The 25319-nt window shown below is 43.2% G+C and overlaps 1 protein-coding gene across 2 annotated transcripts; it reads left to right on the forward strand.

Moving 5' to 3' along the window:
* The first annotated feature begins 961 nt into the window (after positions 1-961).
* On the forward strand, positions 962-24021 carry LOC117426433 (somatomedin-B and thrombospondin type-1 domain-containing protein-like). 2 transcript variants are annotated; one of them, XM_034925151.2, is made up of 6 exons: positions 962-1644; positions 6199-6243; positions 16139-16321; positions 17756-17846; positions 22540-22698; positions 23009-24021. In XM_034925151.2, the coding sequence occupies exons 1-6, from the start codon at positions 1389-1391 to the stop codon at positions 23112-23114; spliced, it is 840 nt and encodes a 279-aa protein (XP_034781042.1). In that variant the 5' UTR covers positions 962-1388; the 3' UTR covers positions 23115-24021. The 2 variants fall into 2 exon arrangements, with proteins under 2 accessions (XP_034781042.1, XP_034781043.1); XM_034925152.2 differs by lacking the exon at positions 6199-6243 and having other exon boundaries at positions 963-1644.
* Positions 24022-25319: the final 1298 nt, after the last annotated feature.

The following is a 25319-nucleotide window of genomic DNA, read 5'->3' on the forward strand; positions in this document are numbered from 1 at the left end:
ATCCTGCCACAGTTCTCAAAACAAAACAAAATGGGTCATTCATTCCTGCTCCAAATGTGTTGAAATAATACCTGAACCTGGAAATGTGTTTCATCGTGTCTGAAGTGCATTCCAGCACTCCTCTGTGCAGTCCCCTGACAGTCTCTGTCTGTGTCTGTTGTCTTGTCAAGGTGCTGAAATATCAGCTGCAGAGCCAGAAGACGTCTCTCGTCCCCTCCCTAAATCCCCTCTGCTTTATTCTGATAGTCTCCCAGTGCTGAGGGACGGGGAAGAGACAGAGCAACCTTTCTTTTTACTGCACAGTAAAACGTTTGATACGAGTCCTGATTGCATGAGAGCCTCCGCTCCTCTGAGTCCTGTTCCACACGAGACTCTCTCTGCCCTGCACTTATCACAAACACGGGGGAGAACCCTTTTAAACGAGCACTAGGGTCCAGGGTGTAGATATCCCCCTGCCATACTCCCCACAGAGTGGAACAACAGCTCAACTAGTACTCCAATCATATTCATGAACGAGTCCGTTACACACGATGGCAAATCCATTAAAAATTGGAATTCTTGGTAATTTGGTAGGCATATATATATATATATATAATTTATTTATATATATATATATATATATATATATATATATATATATATATATATATATATATATATATATATATACACACATACATTCTTATCATTAGCAATATCGTATAACATTTACTAAAATATGTAAAAGAAGTCACTCCAGTTCCTCGTATTACAAAGTATTTACCAAAGTAAATAGAACCCAATAGTTCTCGTTTTATTTGCTTTATAAATGTGTTCATGTGTTTATCTTTGATGATTCAGCTCGGACCCGGGGGAAACAACATCAAAGGGGTGGGCGTGGTTTTATTGAACTGTTCAGCCAATCCGCGTGTAATAGGCGGGGCACACCTTATTCGGATCCAGTGGTGTTTCTGTACGCTTGTTTAAAAAAAAAAAAAAGGACTCAACACTCGCGCTGATCTGGCAGTGCGTTTCTACGTTCGAAAACACCACCAAGGGGAGAATTAAAAATTAAAACAATTAAAAAGTCATGGGGCAATCATATGAATAACTTGTACGAGGCAGCAGCTTCTGTAAGAAAACGCTCGGTCTTGTTTTATTTCAATGTTATAGTTTAAACTGAAATTGAAAAAAAAAACTGAACTTGGAAAAAGGTTGTACAACAAGAAAATAGACACAAGAAAATAATTCAAGAAATAATTTAAATAAAAGAAACAGCTATGTCAGCGTGCATTTTTGTGGATGGGGTGAGTTGTGAACTTGTTTTAGGTTAATATCGCAGGTTTTAACGGACTTGAATATACACATCCATACATCCATACATATCCACACACTGCACGAGTTCTTGTATGGTCACCATGCGAGCATTCGGTGCGTCTTTGGGATGTGTCTGGGTTGTCGCTTGCGGATATCTGGCGGCGTTGGGGATGCTTCTTCAGATGGCAGAGGCGGGGTGCACCGACCGAGCGAACCCCAAATGCTGCACAGGGAGGAATAACGAGTGCTTTGAATTCACCAGGAGAAAGGCTGTTTGCTTCTGTGACACCTATTGTCAGAAAACAGGAGACTGCTGCGCGGATTACCAAGCCGTGTGTCAAATATCTGGTGAGTCGTCATGCATTTCTATTAACTAAATTAGCGTTGCGGTGATGGCGTATGAGCTGTTACACGACGCACAGTATTTCATCCATGGTTTCTAAGTGTATATTGTTACAGTAAAACATAATTGAAAACGATATGCTGCGCAAACTACAAGCGTTCTAGAATGTTCAAGCAACATGCTTGTTTTTTTAACAACAGGTGGAAACATTTTTAAAAAATATATGTATCAATTATTAAATAATAATACTAAAATGGCTTTTTTGTAGCAATATTTTGCTTCGCATAGGAAGTCGACGATACATGATGTATGCTGCATGCTTTTAAAGAGATAGATTTCTATACACGGCGCATTTAGGGTATATACCGAGGCTGGAAAATAACCCGAGCAGTATGAAGGTCGCATTTGTTTGTGGAGGATAGCGTGGTTGTCTTGAGAATTTACCTGGCTTGTTATATAACTTCACCTGGGACATGATGAGCTCATGGACTTTTGTCAATAGGGGTCGCTAGAGAGGAGACTGTACAAGGGATCTTTAATAAGCTGAACATTTTATTAAGTGTGGTTTGCAGTGCTCCGCTTGCAGTTATTAATAGTGTGTTTGCAGTGCTTCGCTTGCAGTTATTAATACAGTGTGTTTGCAGTGCTCCACTTGCAGTTATTAATACAGTGTGTTTGCAGTGCCCCTCTTGCAGTTATTAATTCAGTGTGTTTGCAGTGCTCTGCTTGCAGTTATTAATAATACAGTGTGTTTGCAGTGCTCTGCTTGCAGTTATTAATACAGTGTGTTTGCAGAGCTCCTCTTGCAGTTATTAATTCAGTGTGTTTGCAGTGCTCTGCTTGCAGTTATTAATAATACAGTGTGTTTGCAGTACTCCGCTTGCAGTTAATACAGTGTGTTTGCAGTGCTCCTCTTGCAGTTGTTAATTCAGTGTGTTTGCAGTGCTCTGCTTGCAGTTATTAATAATAGTGTGTTTGCAGTGCTCCTCTTGCAGTTGTTAATTCAGTGTGTTTGCAGTGCTCTGCTTGCAGTTATTAATAATACAGTGTGTTTGCAGTGCTTCGCTTGCAGTTATTAATACAGTGTGTTTGCAGTGCTTCGCTTGCAGTTATTAATACAGTGTGTTTGCAGTGCTCCGCTTGCAGTTATTAATAGTGTGTTTGCAGTGCTTCGCTTGCAGTTATTAATACAGTGTGTTTGCAGTGCTTCGCTTGCAGTTATTAATACAGTGTGTTTGCAGAGCTCCACTTGCAGTTATTAATACAGTGTGTTTGCAGTGCTCCTCTTGCAGTTATTAATTCAGTGTGTTTGCAGTGCTCTGCTTGCAGTTATTAATAATACAGTGTGTTTGCAGTGCTCTGCTTGCAGTTATTAATACAGTGTGTTTGCAGAGCTCCTCTTGCAGTTATTAATTCAGTGTGTTTGCAGTGCTCTGCTTGCAGTTATTAATAATACAGTGTGTTTGCAGTGCTCCGCTTGCAGTTAATACAGTGTGTTTGCAGTGCTCCTCTTGCAGTTGTTAATTCAGTGTGTTTGCAGTGCTCTGCTTGCAGTTATTAATACAGTGTGTTTGCAGTGCTCCTCTTGCAGTTGTTAATTCAGTGTGTTTGCAGTGCTCTGCTTGCAGTTATTAATAATACAGTGTGTTTGCAGTGCTTCGCTTGCAGTTATTAATACAGTGTGTTTGCAGTGCTTCGCTTGCAGTTATTAATACAGTGTGTTTGCAGTGCTCCGCTTGCAGTTATTTAATACAGTGTGTTTGCAGTGCTCCTCTTGCAGTTATTAATTCAGTGTGTTTGCAGTGCTCCTCTTGCAGTTATTATAACACTACTGACTGCCTTAGACACTTAGCTGCTCTCTGTCTGTCTGTTTATTACCATTCCTAAAAAAATAAGACTTCTTTTAAGTCAGCGTTGTGTTGAAATATTCCAGAGACACGTTCTCTGGACAGGCGTGTTGCAGATCGCTCTTGTTGCACTACTTACACAATGAAGGGGTCCAGAGAGCAATGTTAGCAGACCTAAAAATCATTCAAACTTCCTAACAACTGTATTTAGGTGGTAATCATGTTGCACTAGCCAAATTCCAGGCAGGGCTAGCAACATGTCATAACAGTTTTGGAGACAAGATCACAGTAATGTTGTCTCATATAGCGAGGATAGCTCATGGAAACCCAGCGGTGTCTTGGCTTGTGAATCTCCACTGTTTCGGAGCGGACCGGCTTCAATACGATGACCTCTGTGACGGGACAGGGGGAGGGACAGGCTTTTCAATTCAGTGCCCTTTATTAGTGCTGATGCATGGTAACCCGGGACATGTACAGAGCTCGTGACTCCTCCCCTAAGGGGGCAAAAAAACAATACCAGCTCCAAGTCATGCATGTCACATTAGCAACTGAAGAGAATACAGGGGTCCCCTGTGAAAGCAGCAGGAGTTAATGAGACGAGAGAAACGAAGGCTGCGTATGTACTGTGTGCTGAAATGAGGACTGATGAACTATTTAGAAATGTAGGAATATGTGCTGTAGGCAGAAACCGCTGCCCTGGTAATGAGAGACGCGCTCCAGGTGACTGGAGCAGCAGCAGCAGCCCTGATTAACCTCATTTAAATGAACTCATCTGGTGAAACTGAGGACAACACAGCTATCGCATTGAAATCTTCTGTTTGTATAGCATAAACGTGCGCTATTTCCAAAGAGCTCCGAATGCTAAGCTGCCTCTCATCCCTGGTTTCAAATATTGTTGCTCGTTATCATACTGCACCTTTAATTGCAGCTGCAATAGTGCCTTGAAAGTGTGCTTTTGAATCACTATTTATTTGTATAGCTGTACTTGTAGACTAAATAGTATCATGGGTTTGGCTTTCCCTGTGCCCCAGATGCTTTGCAATGTGGTAGGTGGCGGTTTTATCTACTGTACATGTTGTACATATTTATCTATGGTGACATTTTGTAGTTTTTGTAAAGTCAGGGCTATTGCAGCCTTGCAAAGGGTTTCTCAGGACAAGCTTCTGACAATGCTGCTGTATCTGATGTGGGTCTGTGTGGAGGGGACTCCAGTCATTGTGACAATGCTGCTGTATCTGATGTGGGTCTGTGTGGAGGGGACTCCAGTCATTGTGACAATGCTGCTGTATCTGATGTGGGTCTGTGTGGAGGGGACTCCAGTCATTGTGACAATGCTGCTGTATCTGATGTGACTCCAGATAGGGGGTCTACAGGCACATTCTGAACTGATGCAGGGCTCAATACTTCCTGCACAGAGATGACATTGAACAGCTCATCTGTTAAACACAGACAGACCCACACAAGCATGCTGCTCGCTGTGCAATAGCAATACGTAAGCCCCTATTAAAGATCATCTGGATAAGGAATGCCAAACACATCCTTCTGTCTTTGAATCCTTGGAAACTTGGATTTATTTCGTGTGCTGTCTTCTTCAGTACTATATAAGGTCGTAAGACAGAGTTTATGGACACCATCGCCAGGACGGGTAGATAGTCAGACTGGAGTGTGTATAGTAGCTAAGCGTGTTGACGTACACCACAGGAAGATTAATGTTTGAGTACATTCAGAGTCTGCATTCTCTCACCATGATCCATCAGGATAACCCATTGTGTTGATCCAGTTTACTGTGCTATATTCCAGAGCTGAATTACCTCACACCACCCTTCCACTGCTGTACTGAACTAAAGCATTTGCAGAACTGCACTATCAATCCCATACTACATAAACAAAGCAATCCCATCACTGCCCCCCCCCCCCACCCCCAGTTTCATCAGTGTCACAGTCACGTTGCACAGTTCTGGTGTGGGGCAGCTGCTGGGTTCTAGAACAGGAAGAAGCGCTGGGGTCATGCTGACTGTGCCGTTGTGTTTGTTATTAATATTCATAACTTCAAAAGCACTCAATAATAAGGGAAACTTTTAACAATCACTGCTGGAGCCTAAACGCTTACATGTACTTGACCAAGGGGTCAATTGGATCAACCTGTACCCTGCCAGGATAAGCCACAGCTGCATTTTATTGTGCTTCAAGCCTCACAAGTTTCTTATGGGTCTCATTAACCTCAGAGGCTGTTTCAGATTTTCAAAACGGCCTCATCAGCAGACTTCGTTTTGAAATTCACATTTAAAGCATTTTTAGTAAGATAAACGTTGCGATGCTCTGGAGTCCCTCCAGTCAATGAGACTCCTCTGTTTTTTAATACATTTTCATCAAGTATTTCTGTGGCCCCATGCCTTGGTTATAAAGGTCAAGTCCTGGCTCCCCTCTGAACCCTCCTTTTGAAGTCGCATTTTCAGAGCGTCTGAATCAACGTGTGATTGCATTGCAAGGATCCTTAAGTCTATAAATCGAGTAGAAACTCGTTATGCAGATTATGGTATAATCCATCTCTCTTACTTCACATTCGTTTAAGATTTAATAAAACACACATGGTGGTCGGTTTTGTGAAACACTAATCTCCCTTTTGTAGTAATTTATTCTGCATTATTAACATGTCTATAAATGGCTGTACAAAATAAGCCTTGATTAACGAATTTCTTTACATTGTTTTAGTGCAGAACGCGAGTGCCGGAGAGCTACGAACAGAGTGCTGTAAAGGTGAGGTGACTGACAATGCAGATTGGTGATGGTGCAACCCCAAACACCCAAACCCCAATCCCCAATCCCCAAACACTGCTTCCCAGTCTCGCTCTCCCTACTCTCACTCCGTGCTCTTTGGGGTCTGTGGTGGTGGATTCCTCCTGTAACCCTTGTGACCATGGAGATCAACATGAGAATGTGCTTGTCGGTGGTGGTGTAGTTATTTGTCTCTAACAGTCCCCAGCCCTCCGGTGTGGTATCGTTGCTGTTGGATGTCAATGCACCGGCACGTTTCTTGTACCTTTTTTTTGTGTTTTTTTTTTTTCCTCTTGCGTTGAAGAGATCTCCGCAGGTCATCTGGGGTTACAAATCGTCTTAAGCCGGGTTGCAAGTTTTCCACTGACATCTTCCAGTGGCTTCTCAGAATGATGTCCGGTGTTTCTGTCACCCATTTGTGTGGTCGATTACAGGCCAGTTCAGTGACTACAAACAAATGCCTCATTTCCACTCCTAGAACAACTCTTTTCAGTGCTTTTTCCAAAACGTGGAAAGCTGTAGTCCTACGTCAGAAGGTCACTGGGGGATTGTGGGATAGTATTGAGCTGGGTTGTAAGAAACCTGTAGCAGTCCTACATTCAGAAAAAAAAAACTGCCCAAGCAATGGCTGCTGCAACTGAAAGACTGTGTGTCACTATTTTTATTTTCAATGCATCTGAAGATAGCGACGATGATGATTTCATTCCACGCCCTAATGCATGTGTGGGAAGTTACATAAATCACGTGACCAGGCTTGCACCAAACACAAAACAAAGTCATTGTGAGTCTGTTGCAAACACTGTGTATTATTTGTAAACAAGGACTTGTGCTGGTAGAGGTAACTGCGACAGCAGGATTGAAGAGTGGACAGAGCCCTGTGTTACATCACCATTGCAGGCCTTGCTTTTTGTTGACTCCCCACCTCTGTAAACTTGGGTTTGACCTGTGACCCCCGCAGGATCAGCACAGTAAGCCATGCATGGCAGGGCAGATGGTATCTGTCTGGTTTTCATTCATATCCATCAGGAATGGTCTTGTCAGCAGGAACGTGCAGTGAAGAAGGTTCAGAGCGGTCTGCCTTGCTTGATGCAGTTGGTGGCTTGGATTTCAGAGCTCTTTGTAGCTGGACAGTGCTATCGCTTACCTGACAGATTGCATCTTGGGACTTGACACTTTTCTTACTTCTAGAAAGTTCAGCAGAACAAAAAGACACTTAGAAAATACAATTAGAGGAACATGTTTATGAGAAGTCGGTCAGTATTTTGTTTTTCTATGTTCCTATCTAATACTTCTTGGTAGACAACAACTATTCAGTGTAACTTTGCTCCACTAGCAAGTCATAAACATCTTCGCTAACACTCTGCTCTGTTAATCCTTGGCCTGTTTTTTGAATGATTTTACTGGATCAGTGCAGCCACATATGAACTTTGAATGGTATTTTTTGCACTTCTTGAGAAAAAAAGTAAAGCAAACTTGAAGGAAGTTTCAGTTGACAATCCATTCTGCTCCCGGTTACATAATCACTGTAGCAAGTTATTTCTTTTGAATCAACACTTGACAATAACCATTGACTACCTTAAACCCACACATGAGAGATGTCATCCAGCTTTTTTTCAGTTACTTAACACACTAAGAAACTGAAACAGATGCTCGGCAAATACCGGTACTAAAAAAGAAGTGGCTGCTCTTTCTCCAGAGTACACTGCATTCATTGGTGCAGCTGTTAGTGTCAGCCAAACAAACAGTGTCAGAGGTCAAGTGTTTTCACAGAGTGTGACCCTCTGTCCAGGTTAATGCTGCAGTCCCTGGATCATAGCAAGTGGACTGTAGCTGTAGCACTGGTACCGTTCCAAATAGGGAATCGGGTTTTACTACGATTCTTCTAGTCTTTACTATGCTTTTACCACAGTTTACCGCTGTATAGGCTTCCCATCTGCTGATGACAACCACATAATTCATTTTGTGTGTCCAGGTCTTTAAAATTGAGGGGTTCCATGAAAGACATGCATTAGAAGACCTCTTCCCATGGAATATTAGGAACAGTAACAGATGCGTGTGTGCTGCTTCAGGAACTGAAGTTTTTGCAGACTGTGTTATCGCAATGAACGCACCCCCCACACATTCCCAGGGTTTGTAGAGGACAGCAGAAAACTTACTCCGAGGCCATTGGGTTCCTCCTTTAGCCTGTACATTTACAATAATTAAAAGTGGAAAGAAATATCCCAGCTGTCATGACAAGCCACCAGGGGATAGAGTGCATAAGCAGCCATGTACGCTGTTTTAAAAGTACTTTGCATTGATAGTTACCGATGGCTTACCAGACCATGCATGAGAGTGCGGCCTCTTTACTTTATAGGGCTGTAGCTGGGAGCCATATCTAATAACTGTGTTATTTGCATCCAGCTTTATAGCGACTACTTACATAATGGCATCATTTCATGGATCAAATGAGACAGTAATATGATGGAAATGCACTGACGGACTGTGCATTTTCCAAAATGCTGATGCTTTCTTGATGTAGTCTATATAAGTTCTAATGAGCAATGTTGTATTGTCTCCTGTATGAAATGGGCAGTCGTTAAGATGCTGGTACCCGTTGTGGTCGTGCTGCTGCTGCTGATTGCACCCTTGTCCGCTGCTGGCTCGGTATGCATCCGTGTTGCTTCCAGGAGGCTTGTCTCTAATGCTGGATGAAGGGTGATGAACAGGGCTTCACTTTGCAAGCCATCTGAGCAGCTGTGGGAAGAGCTGCTCTTGAGGTATGCAGCTCTTAATTGGGAAGCGTTTCTTTAGGAGCCGGTGGGAAAGGAGATTTCCTGTGTCACAGGGGAGCTTGCTGCCAGCAGGTGCTTGTAATCCAATAGTATTAAAGAACATGAACGGTGTCCCTGAGCACAAGAGCATTAAAGAACCATTGTGAAAGTCATGCTGTTACAAATCAGTGGATCTCAGCATTGAAATGTTAAGTAATGCGTTTGCTGCACGCACGCACGCACACACACACGCACGCACACACAGTCACATGTTATGTTGTTGAAGATTAACATCTGGTCTGATCTTCATGGATAACACTTGCACTTTTTTGGGTAAATAATCAATAGAATTCTAATTTAACTTCTCAAAAGAAGTAAGGGATGACGATAAAACCCTGTCTGTTCAAAGAAAAGTGTGTTTTCAATACGTTTCAAAGCTCACTGTGGTCTTTTATATGTATGCAGCCTCCAGGAAAGTATCAGTACGCGCACACACACATACCAGCAGTTTGTATTTGTAATTGTAGCTTTTTTATACGACCATAACATTACGACTTAAGATATGCAAAGGTAGATACCTAATCAAGAACATAAGAGCGTAGGAAAATGTAGGAACGAGAGGAGAACAGTCTGCCTGTTGATGCTGCTGTTAGCTGATTGATCCCAAAGGATCCTTTGAGTTCTTCACATTACAAAGGATGTGGATTTTATTTCGTCTAGTTTCATACCATCTTAAGCTGTTTTTAAATCATCTCTCAGTTCTTGCCAAACCAGTGCGTCTATATTTAACTTCTGTTTACTTCAAGATGGGAATTTTGAGTGGGGCCAGCTTGCAGTGTGTATAATGTACTGTGATTAATCTCCAGAGTGCAGTACAGCAGCCGTGTGAGAGGGGCAGGTGGCTCGCTCACACTGAAGACATGTTTATTAGAGTCTGCCAAGCACAGGCCTTTCAGTCCAGGTTTCTGACAGGTGATGGTAACGTGTCCCAGCCACAGCACATACCTACAAAGCACTTGCAAGTGGCACCTTAACTGAGTCATGCTTTTTATTTTTCCTCCAGATTTTTCACTGCAAATCTGCTTGCTGTCCTGCCAACATGTTCCATTCCTTCCTCCATCCCGTTTGCAACTGCAGCTTCCTCAGGTCTGCGCTTATGCAGCAAGTGCTTTATTGAACTAAATGATATCGTGATGAAATAGAAAACAGAGGGCATGTTTTCAAAGCGTTGCACAACTAGAACCAAGCAGTGAAGTTCTAGCTATTGATCCTCTCAAGTTGTTTGCTTCCCATTTTGTAACATTTACTGTGGAATTTTCTCCTATGCAGAGACACAAGGTTGGGTGAGTAAGAGAGTAAGATGTCAGGGTTGAATTTCTCTGTCCTCAGCTTCCACTTGAACTTTCCATGCATTAACCGAATAGTGATGATGACATCACACACACACCCACCCACCCACACCCACCCTGAGAAAGCGTGAATGAAACTGTGAGAGCAGGCAGTCAAAACAATCCACCCTGGTCTCCCTGTCTTTCAACACAATGCCCGTGCAAGGCTTTGATTAACCAGAAGCCTGTGCATTTCAGTCATGCAGTTATTCTCACTACACAGCCCTTTCTTTACATGCACTCTGAAAGCGTATTGCATTCCAACAAACGCATTGCAGCCCCTCAAGCCCTTCCTAACCTGTGCTGTTTGAGTTGTCTGTTACCTTCCGTGACCTTGATTCTCTGTCCCTGATCCTTTTGATTTGTTTGTTAGTGTCACTCTACATGCAGTCACCAGCAGTGGTTTCTCCCCATAGACTAAGTGCATCATGATGAAAGCTCCTCTAGAAAGGGGACTGATTGTACTTTCTGTGTCCAGACACAATGCAGCACTCGTAAGCTTGGTGTGCCTAAAACACGAAGGACACTCGTAAAGCCTTCCTATGACTTCACTTTATACACTTTTACTCTGGGACACTTCTATAGGGGTGGACCCCTTTCCAGAATGTCCATATGCAGCCACAGAGAAGGTGGCTCAGAGAATCCGATGACTGTCATTTCAGTTGGTGGGTGTTTGGCATTGACAGTGTTCCCATAAAGCCCACAATGGGCCAGACTGGCATGCTTGACTTGTGCAGGTAGGGACCACCTCCAAGCCCGCTGCCACATCCAGCCCTGCACTCCCAGCGAACACCATGTGATGACAGCCTCATTGCAGCTGTCAGGGTGCATGTGTGGTCTGAGGTGGAAATCGCTATGCTTAGAAGAGATTGAACGAGGTCAGCTGGAAACAAAGTTCAGAGCTTCCTGGGGTCAGGTATACTTAAATAATTAGGTGCTTTAAAGCCTAGTCAGTATATCGTTTTTGCTTTGGGACACTTGATGGATACAAATACTTTAGCAGTGCTTTATCAATATATAACACTAGTCCTGGAATACCTTACCAAGGTGAGTGCTAATCAAGGTCTGTGAAAACAGATATGACATTGTGGTGCACTTTTTATAATACCTAGAAACAGAAATAGAAGTGTGTATTCCAGAGTGTAGGAATCGTATTCAGGAAGTACTTGCTGTGGTCATTGCATCCCTTATAAGAGGAGGGGGATTAAAGCAGACAGATCTAGTGCTGCAGTCCGATAAAGACGGAGGTCCCAGGTGCAAAGGGAGATGGTGAATATCATCAGATTTACAGTCTGAAGAGGAAACCAAGTAGACGGCATCACTCTAGCACATGTCACGGTCTCTCCAGTGGGAGATTATTACAGGATGATTTCGTTTTCATTTGCAGTGTCCTTGTAAACGTAGTGCCACGTCTTTTAGGCTTCTCGATCTCAAGGTCAGCTTCAGCACAGCCTGCACAATATTGGTGTTTCCATATCATTTTCAGCTGTCCAGACTGAAGAGATTTATTGTCTTCAGTGCCATCTATAGAGCTGAAGGCCTAAATGAAGTTTGAAAAACCATCAGAATATGAATTGAGGATTTACAGTCTAGTCTAGTTTGTTAAACCCAGAGACAGAGTGTTGCTTTAGGATTACCGCCCCAGGTGGCGTATAGGGGGTTGTGTTTTTTGCCCCTAGGGCCACACTGTCTCCTGGTATTTGGTGTTAGAGTGGGATTTTTAGCCTCACCTGAAGTCATCCTAAAAGGGTTTCCACTAGCTTTGACACCATGTTACTGAGGTTTCTACAACAAATTCACTCTAGATGTGTACCAGCACCTTATAAAGTAAGCATGTCAAACTGACATCTGTTAGCTGTGCTCCTGTGATAGTTTGACAAAACACATTTGAGATCCGCATGAAAAGTTTCGAGACGAGACGGTGGTCCCTGGATGGCCTTCATCCCTGCCAGGCAGTTTATTAATCTGCTGTCTGCAGACTGTCTGCTAGGCATGGTGGGATGAGGCTTGCTCTGTAATTTAATGGTTGTAATTGAATTCTGTAGGCAGGTCAGCTTCATGAAAGGTAGTATTAATGTTGTCTTCCTAGGCTTGTGGGCGTGTTGGTGATTTCATTAAGTTTCTAGGCCTGAGCTGGAATGTTTGACTCGTGGGTCTCGATATCCTCCCTCAACAATAAGTTGTGTTTGAATCACTGGGATTATTAACATCTGCAGATGAATCAGATAGTTATCCTACTCATGTCTTTGCAGTAAGGATCATGTTCAAAGGAGAGACATGCATAGATAATTGCATATAATAGCTAGAATGCTTGCAACACAAATTGTACATTGTGGATGCATTTACTGTTCTATTTATTGCTTGTAACTGGATTCTCTAAAAAGTATGTTATACAACTGTGGTGCATCTGAAATCTAATTAAACACATTTATTTTTAATGCAAAAACACATGTTAATAAAACTGTGTAACAGCTGACTAGATCTGGCTTTGAAATGTTGATGATGCAAGTTATCCTTGGAAATGTCAGCCTATTCCCAGATTCCGAAGAGATAACAAAGTTCCATTTCAAAAGCTGTGAGGATACGGTCCATCCCACACGCTAAACATCTGGAAAGCTAGTTTGATTAACGATCAGAGATTAAAGGCAGGCTGGTCTCTTGACTCTGAAAGTCCTCTCTGTGTGGAAAGGAGAAAAGGCACCAAAACAAGGAGCTCAGTCCGATCACCTCCGACAAGAAGACAGTCAGGTTCTGTATTTCCAGCAAAAAGACAGAAGAAAAACAAAATCTTCTTATGAAAACAGGAGGGCCTGGCGTCAGACACTGATTAGAGAGAGCGATTGTGCTTCAGTTCATCTCAAAGAGCGTGCGGAAAACCTGGCTGCTGCGTTTGTGCGTCTGCGTAGCAAATCATCCGCGGCGGGTTCCTGTGTGTGAGCCACATGTTAACAGGGCTTAGCAATTGAAAAGGAAGGTGTGATTTATATTCATCATTCAGCTGAATAGCACTTCTTACTCCTCTGATAGCCTGAGAGATAATCACCTGCAGTGCCAAGGACATCCAGAGGCAGATTCAAGCTTTCTCTCAACACTTCAAAACTGAGAATTACATAATGAGCCATTCAGTTATGCATCCCTCTAAATGGTATTGTTTCTGTGGTGTGTCATTATCTGTAACACAATGGTGACTGTGTTTTTTTTGTAAGTCAACTAAATTGATTGAGCCCACCAAAACTCATTCCACAAGCAACAGGAAGCAGATCCAGTGACTTACAAGCAAGATCGACTTTGGTAACCGTGAGGAGAAAGACTTAATATCTCATTATTTTGAGCCAGTGAGCCTTCGCTGTTTCATTCAATATACAAGTATAGAGATTTTCCAACAATTACCATCCTGGTCAAGTAGACGTTACTGTCTTACAATCATGTCAGGGAATGAATTGCAGGGATTAGCATGACAGATGACCACAGGCATTAGCAAAGAAGCAGTTTTCACAAAGAGCAGGGCTAATTATATGGGAACAATACAATCCTGGGCCCCGCTTGCTAGTCATTAAAGTGGATTGAAATACAAACCTGGGTATTTTCCTTTTCCCTGCTCTTTTATTTGTGTCTGTATTAAATTACTATAGAAGGATAAGGCACATTAAACAGAGTGACACAGGCTCCAATCATTGGAAGCCCAGAACGAATCAGTTTCAGAACTGCCACTGTCCTTACTGATGGACGAGCACATGTGTGTGGTGCAGACGCTTGTCCTGAATTACTATGGTCTCTATATTTAATTAGACTGATCACTTTTCATTTTCTGGGAATTCCAGAAATCCCTTCTTTGTAACTTCATCCTGCAAAGCACTAACCCTTGAGCTCCCTGTATTAATAAAACCAAACCTGAAAGAAGACGTCCTCTTGAAGCCAAACCAGAGCCAAGCACAAGAGAAGCGTGTTCTTCATGCTGGCCTTTTCCTGTTCTTCCTGTAGACTGAAATGCAGACATGGCATGTTTGAGTTAATGGTCCCATCAGTTGCCTGTGAAATTGAGCAATCAGCAAGCATTATGTATCCTTTTAGAGCATTAGCCTATTAAAGCAGGCAATTTCAAATCAAACATCAAGTCCAAAATTATTTTGGGCTCTGAATCGAAACAAAATTGTTACCATTTTTGTTGAAGAATGGTGCAATTGTGCCCTGTTCCAAAATATGTGAATAAATCAGATAAACAAGAATGCATTTAAAAATATATATAATTAGGAGTGTTTTCAGACATGGTAAATATCATTAACAGGCTATAACCTTTTCTTGTAATAATGTGTTTTCCTTGAAGATATAAAGCCTGTATACTGTAGCTGCAGTGCTAGGAGATGGCTAATGGGGAGGGAGTGGAGTTTTGGGTCCTGTTCTCTGGCATGAAAAGCATGATGCAAGCAAGCCTACACAGTGAGGAGGAGTTCAGTCTGCACAGCCAGCTGTTCCTCTCCATTTAATGGAGATCTAGTAAGCAAGTGGGGATTTCTATTTGGTAACTTCTCATGTAGTAGTAGTAATATTAGTATGGGTGCAGTGTTATCTAAAACAGTACTAAGTAATACTTTTAGACTAAGTTTTGAAGTTGTTTCTTATTCTTCTTACTATTATTCTTCTTACTCCAATCCAGCCTCCTAATCTTCCACCAGCTGGCAGGTTAAAGAGTCAGCTTTGTGTTAGATGCCAAGGAGGCTTAAAGCTGTGCTTCATTGCCACATTATAATGTGATGTAATGAAATGCAATAGGATCATTATTGGATGTAAATAGCCGTGCAGTGTGGCTGTGGATAACCGTCTGGAGCCAAGATCAACACATCTCTCGGGGGACTGGCCTGCTGCAGCACATTAGTGTGACTGCATGAACAAGGGGCTGGTAAACACAGTAAACAGAGCTTGTATTGTTATGTTCCAGGTTACTAGGACTCTGTTCATGTGGTTTCATGAGACGGTCAGGTGGGGCTGTTTTAATAAGACGGTTTTGAATGGATTTTCTCACCTCTATTAGCACTGTAAGGAGAGCCTCACGCCAGCCCTGCATGCTATAGGGTCCGCTCAGTAACCCCCCCCCCCCCCCTCCCCAAATGAAAGCCTCTCCAACGGGGGACAGCTGCAATCCCTAACCAATTAAAAAAAGAGCAAAGTGACAGTGTGTCTCCAAAGAGTTTACAGGGGCGCAGGGTGGGATGTCTTTCCTGCTCGAGATCACACTCGAGTCATATTCTTCAGTGTAGGAGGAGGAGGAGGGATTAGTACTGCTTTTCCATTTCACATTGTACAGCATGCTTGCAATAAAGTGAAGCTAGAAAAACAGCAGTATGCCATCACTATGTCAAAATAGAGCCATTCTACCAATGGTGCACACATGTACAGCTATGGACAAAAGTTTTGCATCACTCTATAGAATTAGCTAATTTTACTTCATAAAGTCGAATGAAACCTGCTGAATAATGTTTCGTTAACATATTGAACTGCATACCGCTTTCTAGTGGTCCATATACTTAAAGAAAAACTTAAAATATCTAAATTATGTTCATATAGTTTTTTTCTGTCTCAATCCTAAAATTCTAGGCGATGCAAAACTTTTGTCCATAGCTGTAACTTGTGCTATCATTACATGTTGCTTCAGGACCATTGCACTGTCAATACAGAGCCGATGGAGATCATTTGGTGGTGGTATGATCATGCTTGTTTCTCCTCCCTTGCCTTTGGCAGCTATTGACTGTGTGGTTGGTTCCTGGGGTCCTTGGTCGGAGTGCAGCTCCCTGTGTGGCGAGGGCAGCAAAGAGAGGACCCGGCAGGTCACAGTGCCCCCTAGGAACGGAGGAACGCCATGCCCGGACCTGAAGCAGAGGCGCGGCTGCTTCGGACACAGCCCTGTCTGCAATGCTGCTGAAGGTACTTCTGAGTTTTGCACATGGGACTCGTATACAGCACTGCTATGTGAACCTGTGTAATTCTCCTGTTTCATGGTGTGGTTCAATCAGATCCACACTTAGAAGAACACTGCCTTGCATTGGTGTTGAAATAGTATCATCCGGCTTCACACCCAGGGTACCATTAGGTTAGTCCAAGACTAGTGCTAATCCAGGTCTGTGGAAGCATCTGGTCTGAGTGTCAGGGATGGACTTAAGACTCCTATTGCAGAGCACTTTCACCCATTCCAGGTTTTTAATATCTGCTTGATTGGCCACAGCGTATAGGCAACAAGCTCAGATGTGTCTTATTAAACAGAGTAAAACCAGGAACGGATCAAACTGCTAAGTAATGGGAGTCTTCTTTCCACCCCTGTGTAGAAGTACTTTCACATACTCGTATACAGTCCCACTGGAAAGTTTGATAGAATGTCGCTATGGGACAGAATGGGGAAATGCAGGATGTTGCAGACACATCTAAGAGCTATGTGGATCTAGACTGGGGAAGACAACAGATGCCTAAGGAATTCCTTTACATTCTTTTATAGCGGGTTAGGTCATGTGAGAAAGAAGAATTGAGATGACCTGCCTGTCTCCCCTGCCACTGTGCCATGCCAGCAGCTTGTATTTGCCCCTGTCGGTCCGGCCTTTGATTCTCTTTAATTGGTGCTTTTGAAGATCTTGGCCTGATTCCCACACTGCATAGGGACTCTTGCTTTCACATTCGTTTCTCCTGGAAATAGATCTGTTCATTTGTTCATGGATCCAGTGTCCCTTTGAGAAGTTTCCCAGGGTCTATTGTGCACAGCCGTTTCCCGTTCTTCTAGTGTGGATGGCGTCCCATGCTCTGTCTACTTCTCCATCATTCCCTGTGCTTGGCCATGCTTGGCTATGCTTATTTCCGCAGTTGAAAATTGGTGAATCTTGGCCTAATTAGACATTTTAGAATGCTTTTTCTTGCTTAATTTACTTGCTGCATCCTGTACTTCAAACATACTATTAAAGTATAAGAAACGTAGACAAACATTTCAGCTCGTGCCGTTATCAGAGTTCTGGGCTTTTCCTTCACGCTGTTCTCTGTGCTGTTATTGTGTGTCTGCTGTCCTCCAGGAATTCTCCTTCACAGCTGGAGGAACATCTGCAGCAGCAGCATTACTTCATTGATCGGAGCCCGGCCTCTGCATGCAATTTAAATTAATGAAAGATGAAAAGATCCATGATTTTCATGGAAATGCGAGCGAGTGGCCGCTGGGCTGGTGTCACACATTCTGATTGTCTCTTCTAAAGGGGAGGGGATAGATCCCAAGAACGAGAAACACTTAGGAGGTCAGATCCCAGCAGCATTGAGTCTGTAGAATATAGAATATCAAAACATATCTGAACGTTCTTAATCTGTTCATGTCAATTCTGTTTACAGAGGTGGCAAAGATTTTGCCCGATTCCTACAAAAGGAACTTCAAGGACCCCTGGAGAAGGCCACACATCTTGATGAAGGAAGTGAAACCCAGGTAAAAGAATGATTGGTTTTAAAAGCAGCAAATGATTCAGGGTTAATGTTTTTATTATTTCGTCATGACCAGATGACATCCGTAACTTTTCTTCCTAAGTTTGGCCCGTTTCGTATTGTCTGCATCTTTATTTAATGTCCTTGATTGCTTCTGGGAAACTATATGACATTGGAAGAGAAATTAGATGCCTGACCCTGGATAAAAACACGACCTGCCAATTACACTGATCCCACAGCTATGCTTTCTGCACTGGTCCCCCCCTAGACCTATATAACACAACATTAAAAGCCTCATTTGGGGACCCTCTGTAGGGCACTGAAAGAACAGTGATGCTTAATTATCCAATGTGGAATACATAGGAAAATACACATTTGTCCTTGTCAAAACTAAAGAATATTACACACAATCAAATCAGCCATTCAAAATTGTATTCAAATTCGTATCTAATGTTTAGATTTGGGGGGGAAGTGCACAGACCTCTGATGCATTGAAGTCTGAGGACCAGCTCAAACTCAATCAGGGGGCATGGCAGCTTTGTGTTTTGATAATCCAATAGCATTCTGTGTGAAAAAGCATGCTTTAATGAACTAGTATGAAAAGGATATAAAGCTGAGAATTAGAAATTCCACACCTGACCCCAGAATCAAATTATTTCCCTTCAGAGATCACAGTTCTACAAAGCAGCCTTTTGTACAGAAAAAAGAGCTGTTTCTCCCCCTGTTTCAAATGCAATGAGCTTGCGTGGAGCTCGGATTTCATAGCTTACGACAGCCCGGGGAATTGGACACCAGTATAGCTAGTTTGCAATTAGTGAGCCTAGAACGACTTTCTATGTCTCTTGGTGTTTATTTCCATTGCACTCAGAAGGCTTTTTATTCTGTCAAAGATTTCAGTAATACAGTAAGCCTGTTTATCACATTACATTTGCTTCCAGTGTCAGGGAAGGGTTAGCTGTGAGTTTGCTTGTGCTGTAGTACTGTATGCAGGTATGGCAAGAAAAGGGAGTTGCACTGAGTCTGTGCCCTTTTCCTGGGTGGTGACGATATGTTGGCAATAAAAGGCAGCGTTTACACCTGGTGCTGGAGGAGCTGGTGCTGAGTTTAGATCACAGAGCCCATTCCTGGGAGCCGGCACTCGTCACAAATTTGGTGAAACCATGCATGGGCATTTGTGAAGAGATGCTATGCCATGATACTGGCACATGCAGTGTTATTTCTGTCTATATGTCAGCATTGTATGCAAGTTATTTATTGGTTACAGTGCTGTACCGGTTCATGTTTTGCATGTCCCACATTGAGAACTGATTTTCCTGAACTTTTCCAGTTGTATTTCACTGCCTGTTTCAAGAAGGAAATGTCAAATCCAGGGTCGTTTTCAAAGCTGCCATTTATTGAACTGTTTAGCTTTTATTTTAGACTCTGGGTATAAACAGGATGGGTGTCAGCCTAGCTCGCAGTGGCTGGGTGAATGTTGCTGTATTTCTATTTTTAAACCTGCCGGGCTGGACTGAAATTACTAAGCGCCAAGAAACCAGTACAGCTAGACCAGCTTTCAGGAGACCCCAGTTAAACTGCTGTCCATTAGGGGCTCGTGCTTCCCCAGGGTTTGAATCCACAGCTTAATGATCCCTCTGAGTAACATGTCCTGATGGAAATGTCAGAAAACTGGGCTGTGCATTCCAAAAGCTGGGCTGTGCATTCCAAAAATGGGGCTGTGCATTCCAAAAGCTGGGCTATCCATTCCAAAAACTGGGTTATTGGCCTCTGCATTTCTGTATTGTCTATGGTTTTGTTGAAATGTTTCAGCGCTGAACCCCAGCAGTTGAATTCTTCTGCTTCTGTTTTCATGAAGCACCACAGCACAGTGTTTTGGGAGGACGTGTTCCCTCCGAAGAGCATATCGCTCACCAGCAGTTTCCTCCTGACTCATATGCTGGCAGCGGTCAGCACAAACCTGTCTGAAATATTTGCACTTGTGTCTCATTGAAGATTGCAGCACGGAAGTGGACAAGATGTTCCTTCGCTGTCGGAATTGATGTCATAGTTTGTTAGAAAACATGTTTGTCACCAGTTCCACTGTTCACTCTGAGCTCTGGAGAAACCAGAATCGTGGAATGGAGGCGGATAAGACATGCTTCAGTTTATTGTTTTAAAGCAAAGTAGTCCCAAATGGGCCTCAATATACAATGCAGTCACAGATGTTAGGGTACAGTTACTATATGACTCCATGTACACTAGGACAGTCTGGGACAGTTCAGGCTTTTTAACTTGCACTCCTTTGCATTCTGGAAAGTGTAGTCCTGCTGTGTAAGGTACCTGAGACGGGTAAAACATACCAGAATGCATTGGGTTGTGAGATAAAAAGTCTGAAACGCCCCAAAATGTCCTAGTGTACATAGTCACATGGTAACCCTCTGTTGGGGTGCTGCGGTACATGACACAAGCGGTTGAATTATTCTGCACTTGCGTTTCGTTGGTTAAAAACGCAACATGCTATTCCCAGTGGGGTCCAGTCTCCACTCCAGGTAGCTGAGAAGCACACCTGGGACCTCCAGAGACGCTGCACGGAGAAGCCGTGGGATCTCCCTGTTTCTCTTGTTTTTCCAGTGAATAATCCCTGCTCGGAAACAAGTCCAAGGGATAAGATAAAAACACTTTCCGCCTCTCCCAGCTGTTTATCTTGGTGAGAAACGCAGTCCTTTCCGTTCCTAAATTCCTTACACCCCAGTTTCTGGATGAGGTAGAGCTGTACTGCGCTTAAAATAGGTTATGTACTAAAGAGTGGCAGGTCTGCACGTTTGTGTCCAAGCTTTAGCGAGATAGAGTAAGCAGTTGACACAATGGCGGCAGTTGTAGTTTTTTGCAACCTTGGTCTTGCCCATCATGTAGGCCCGAGTGGACAGCAGTCCCAGGTCTGAGAGGCCTGCACAGTGAGCGTGTTCCATTATTACAGGGCACTCTGTGTCCTCTAGTCTATTAGCTGCAGCCTCTCGGAGGAGGCTGATGATAGGAGGTGAGGGCCTCCTGATGCTGCCAGAAAGCCGCAGTCTCATTTCTGACATGCTGAATGTTGCCATGGCGATGGCAGATTTGTTCAGACTCTGACGTTCTTGGCCCGTTCCACTGGGAGAGGGTGCTTTAAAAATGAAAGGGCTTCTTGCTTACCAAGTAATGGCCTGATTCTTATCAGTCGTGCACTTCCCATTCACTATGGAGGCCTGGAATGCGCTGTTTTTGAGAGACACGCGTTCTATTAAACATGCAGTGTTTTCATTTCAAAACGTGCTCTCTGGTGCCACGCTGGATTAAAAACTCTCTGTTTGCAGGTTGTCGCGCTCTCCCTTTTTTGTCAGCCTCTTTAAAGGTGTTTAATAGTACGGGTTATTTATTTCTCTGCTTCACCCCCTCTCTATCTAGTTTTGCTACAAAACTAAACCCATTTCAGTTTATGAGGTTTTTCATTTTTTTTCTTTCACTGTGTTATTATTCAAACCTGCAAGCCTAAGTCAAGTGGTGAGTAATCATTACTGGGAAATGAGCGCCACATTCTTGTTGATATCTCACTTTGGCAATCTGCCACTTTGTTCCCCTAAGTCACACAAAGTGACTTATAAACACATGTGTGCAGATACAAGTGATCTGGAGTGCGGCTTCACACTGCCTGAACCAAAACTGGTGTCAAACCTGTCACTGTTTTTTTCTTTTTTTTATCAAACTAAATTTGGCAGCGGTCTGTAAACAGGACATCCTAACAAGGGCTAATTGGTGTGGAGGGCTTTTTGTGGCTGGCTTTGTGGACAGACTTACTGTAAGTAACGCAGGGTATAAACAGCTACTCATGGCTGTAATTAGTCATTGGGGACAGGGTCTTATCAACAGTCCTTAGACGCTCCTTCAGGAAAGCTGCTGTTGAGACATTAAATACTGAGGGGGAATTCTCAAGGGCGTTTGTCTTTCACAATCAGCAGGTCTGTAATTAAATTAGAGCCCAGATTAAAATCAATGGAAGATAATTATATAAATAGTCACTGAGAAAATGATGCACAGTGTTTAACACATAAGCACAATGAGTACTGTGAGCTGATTAAAGTGTAATTGCCTAAAACTCCGACCAGTCTGTATGCTTTGTCTGTCTCTGTGTGCCTTGTCTGTCTCTGTTCTGTTGATCCAGTATTAGGTTATTAGCATTGTTCTCTCTGTCTTTACCTGTCTGTGAGCTTTTCTGTAAAGTTTTCGCTGCCTATGACTGAACATTGCATTAAAATAATTGTAATTATTTATTTTAGTCATTTTATTGGACGCTTTTATCCGCTTAAATCACGTGACAAAACGGCCATTCATCTTGCCTGGCAAAGTAGGTTAGACCAGCAGAGTTGAAAGGTCACACGGTCACATATTTTGAATGGAGTCTGGACAGTTATCATTACCCACTTCAAAGCCAGGTAAAAAAACAAAATAGAGGAACATGTTAACAGAACCATGAACTGCCCCCCCCCCCCCAAAAAAAAAGACAGGGGAAAAGTGAACAAATACATCGCATGCCATTTTAGGACAATACCTCTAGCTGAAAAGTAGCATGCAGTCTCTCTGCAGCTCCTCAGCAGTGCACTTTTGTGTTGTCGTTCTCCTGGTGGTAGCGCATGTTAAATCCACAGCCCGTGGTAGTAAGCTTTCGGTCTTGCTTCTCCCCCCAGTTACTGCGTGCAGTTCCGTGTGAAGCAGGCGAGCGCGGCGTGTCGGCTGGGTCTCTGGAGCCGTCCCCTGCTGAGGGAGAGGTCTGTCTGCATCGAGTGCCAGGGAGAAGCCATGGGCAGCAGGAGCCGCTGTGAGGGGGACGGCCTGGAAGCTACGAGGTGAGAGATCTCCCTGGCAAGAGCCAAGAGCCTGAGAATTACAGGGGCGCTTTAAACACGAGGGGGTGGATCCCATCCAAGAGCACTGCATTGAGACCTGACGTATCTGGAGCAGCAGTTCTTCAGTCTTGACAGTGCTGACAGGATGAGAGACCGTGGATATTAAAACGTTGCTTAGCATTCCTTTGTTTTACTCTGTTGAAGCTTGGCCGGCTGGTGTTTGTTCCTTCTGGCCACTGAAATGCAATGTGTTTTGAGGAAGCGCACCCCTGTGTGATTAATGACGGCTGTGTTTTCCGTTGTGTTTCAGGACGTTCTGGACTGCAGCCTCTGTCCCGGGCTGCCAGGGATCGTGGGTGCGGGAGTCCTCTCGAGAGCAGTGCACGTGTCCGCAGCACTCACTCATCTTTGTATAAGCTTGTCTCGCTGAAACCCACAGGACAGCTCCTGGATGAGGAGGAAACCTGCCAGCCACCAAGGACTCAACAACAGCACGACTAGAGAGAGCAGAAGTATGAAGGAAACATCTTCTCTTCCTGCTGCACGCCTTCATGTAAACCTCATATAATAACTTTATTACAAAGCACACAAACAAAACATAGATTTCACCACGTAAATGTGTATTTTTTTTTTCCTCAAAGCACAAAAAAATGCCTATAAGTCTTTTTACCTCTGAAACTTTGCTATCTACCTCCATATATGCAGATGCATTTGAAAGATATTTTCTACTTTTTGTTTTCATGGTTTTGTGTAAATGATCCAGTTTCTTAGAATCCATTCCCTCCCGTGGTATCAGTATTTCAGCCTTCACAGACTTTGTGTAACTCGGTTAGAACAAGATACCAAAGATAATGTGGTAATGTTCCATAATCAGGAGTCTTCAGTTACTTCACAATCCAGCAGCCCTCCAAGTACCTATCACCAGGTTCAGCACTCAGTCCTGTCACCTCAAGAGAGTTCCTGATATTTATAATGACGTGCTCAATGTCACAGTACCTCCAAGCGCTCTTACTTTCTTCATTAATAGCCCAGCCTGAAGTCTTTTTGGGGAGCATTAAATATCCCATATGGCCCAATTCTAAAAAAAAAAAAATGTGTAAGACATATTGCAATTAAAATATTCTATTTTTTTGCTTTGCTTAACTACCTTTTATTCTTTGTTTTATAACTAGTATTGTATGTATATATAAAATATATCTATGACTCTAAAGCACTATGTGGTAATTATCCATCACACCTGGCTATACTCAGTTCAAACACTCAGTTTTTATATTCATTAAGGAGGGCTAGAATTCCAATAATAAATTGTGCATTTTTTGTTTAGTATTGGTCTTTTTTTTTGTATATCTACCATTCTTTTTGTCAAATAAATCTACACTGTGTTTGTGTTTGACATCAGGTCTTCGAATAATGAACGGTGGTGTTTTTATGACCATACATTGTAAGAGCTTTCATCTTATAGGAGAACTAAACACTGCAGAGTGCACACCCTGACCCCCACATGAATCTGGGATTACAAAGCAGAGTATACTGGGGTCGTTCCTTAGTACAGGTGGGCTGTCCAACGGATGCAATTTAAACTGTATGTTTCTTTAATCCCTCAAATATGATTCGTTTCATTTAGAAGCATGAAGTATCCCATTCGATGTTGACACCAGTGCCCCTGCTTAATCTCAACCCAGACACTCCTCATGATTCTAGAATGCTTCCTGTACTAATCCCAGGGATACATGGAATGAGTGAAGTAATGAATCACTGAGATGATTTGATCAATGAGTAACCCTGATAAATATTTCAAACAAAGCACTGAGACCACGACCAGAGGACGCAACTGGAAAATGAGTGGAGACTCAGAACAGAAGGTAAGAGTCGCTTCTTTACACAGAGAGGGGTGAGGGTATGGAACAGGTTACCCCTGGTGCTGACTCATTGGGGTTCTTTATCTTTACACAGAGAGGGGTGAGGGTATGGAACGGGTTACCCCTGGTGCTGACTCATTGGGGTTCTTTATCTTTACACAGAGAGGGGTGAGGGTATGGAACGGGTTACCGCTGGTGCTGACTCATTGGGGTTCTTTATCTTTACACAGAGAGGGGTGAGGGTATGGAACGGGTTACCCCTGGCGCTGACTCATTGGGGTTCTTTATCTTTACACAGAGAGGGGTGAGGGTATGGAACGGGTTACCCCTGGCGCTGACTCATTGGGGTTCTTTATCTTTACACAGAGAGGGGTGAGGGTATGGAACGGGTTACCCCTGGTGCTGACTCATTGGGGTTCTTTATCTTTACACAGAGAGGGGTGAGGGTATGGAACGGGTTACCCCTGGCGCTGACTCATTGGGGTTCTTTATCTTTACACAGAGAGGGGTGAGGGTATGGAACGGGTTACCCCTGGCGCTGACTCATTGGGGTTCTTTATCTTTACACAGAGAGGGGTGAGGGTATGGAACGGGTTACCGCTGGTGTTGAGTCATTGGGGTTCTTTAAGAACTGGCTAGATAAAGCTCTGATATCAATGAACTACTAGGGACCGGACGAGCACTGATGAACCAGATAAAACCAGAAAGCATTTCTTCAGTAAACGTATTTCCCTCGTCTGTTACGACGAGGTCCTTTGTATC

This window comes from Acipenser ruthenus, chromosome 11, assembly GCF_902713425.1.
Source record: "Acipenser ruthenus chromosome 11, fAciRut3.2 maternal haplotype, whole genome shotgun sequence".
NCBI lineage: Eukaryota > Metazoa > Chordata > Actinopteri > Acipenseriformes > Acipenseridae > Acipenser > Acipenser ruthenus.

Coding starts and splice junctions, on each gene's coding strand:
- LOC117426433 (XM_034925151.2), top strand. CDS start 1,389: ATGGTCACCATGCGAGCATTCGGTGCGTCTTTGGGATGTGTCTGGGTT. Junction 6,244..16,138: donor ACGAACAGAGTGCTGTAAAG/GTGAGGTGACTG, acceptor TGCCTTTGGCAG/CTATTGACTGTGTGGTTGGT. Junction 22,699..23,008: donor GACGGCCTGGAAGCTACGAG/GTGAGAGATCTC, acceptor GTTGTGTTTCAG/GACGTTCTGGACTGCAGCCT.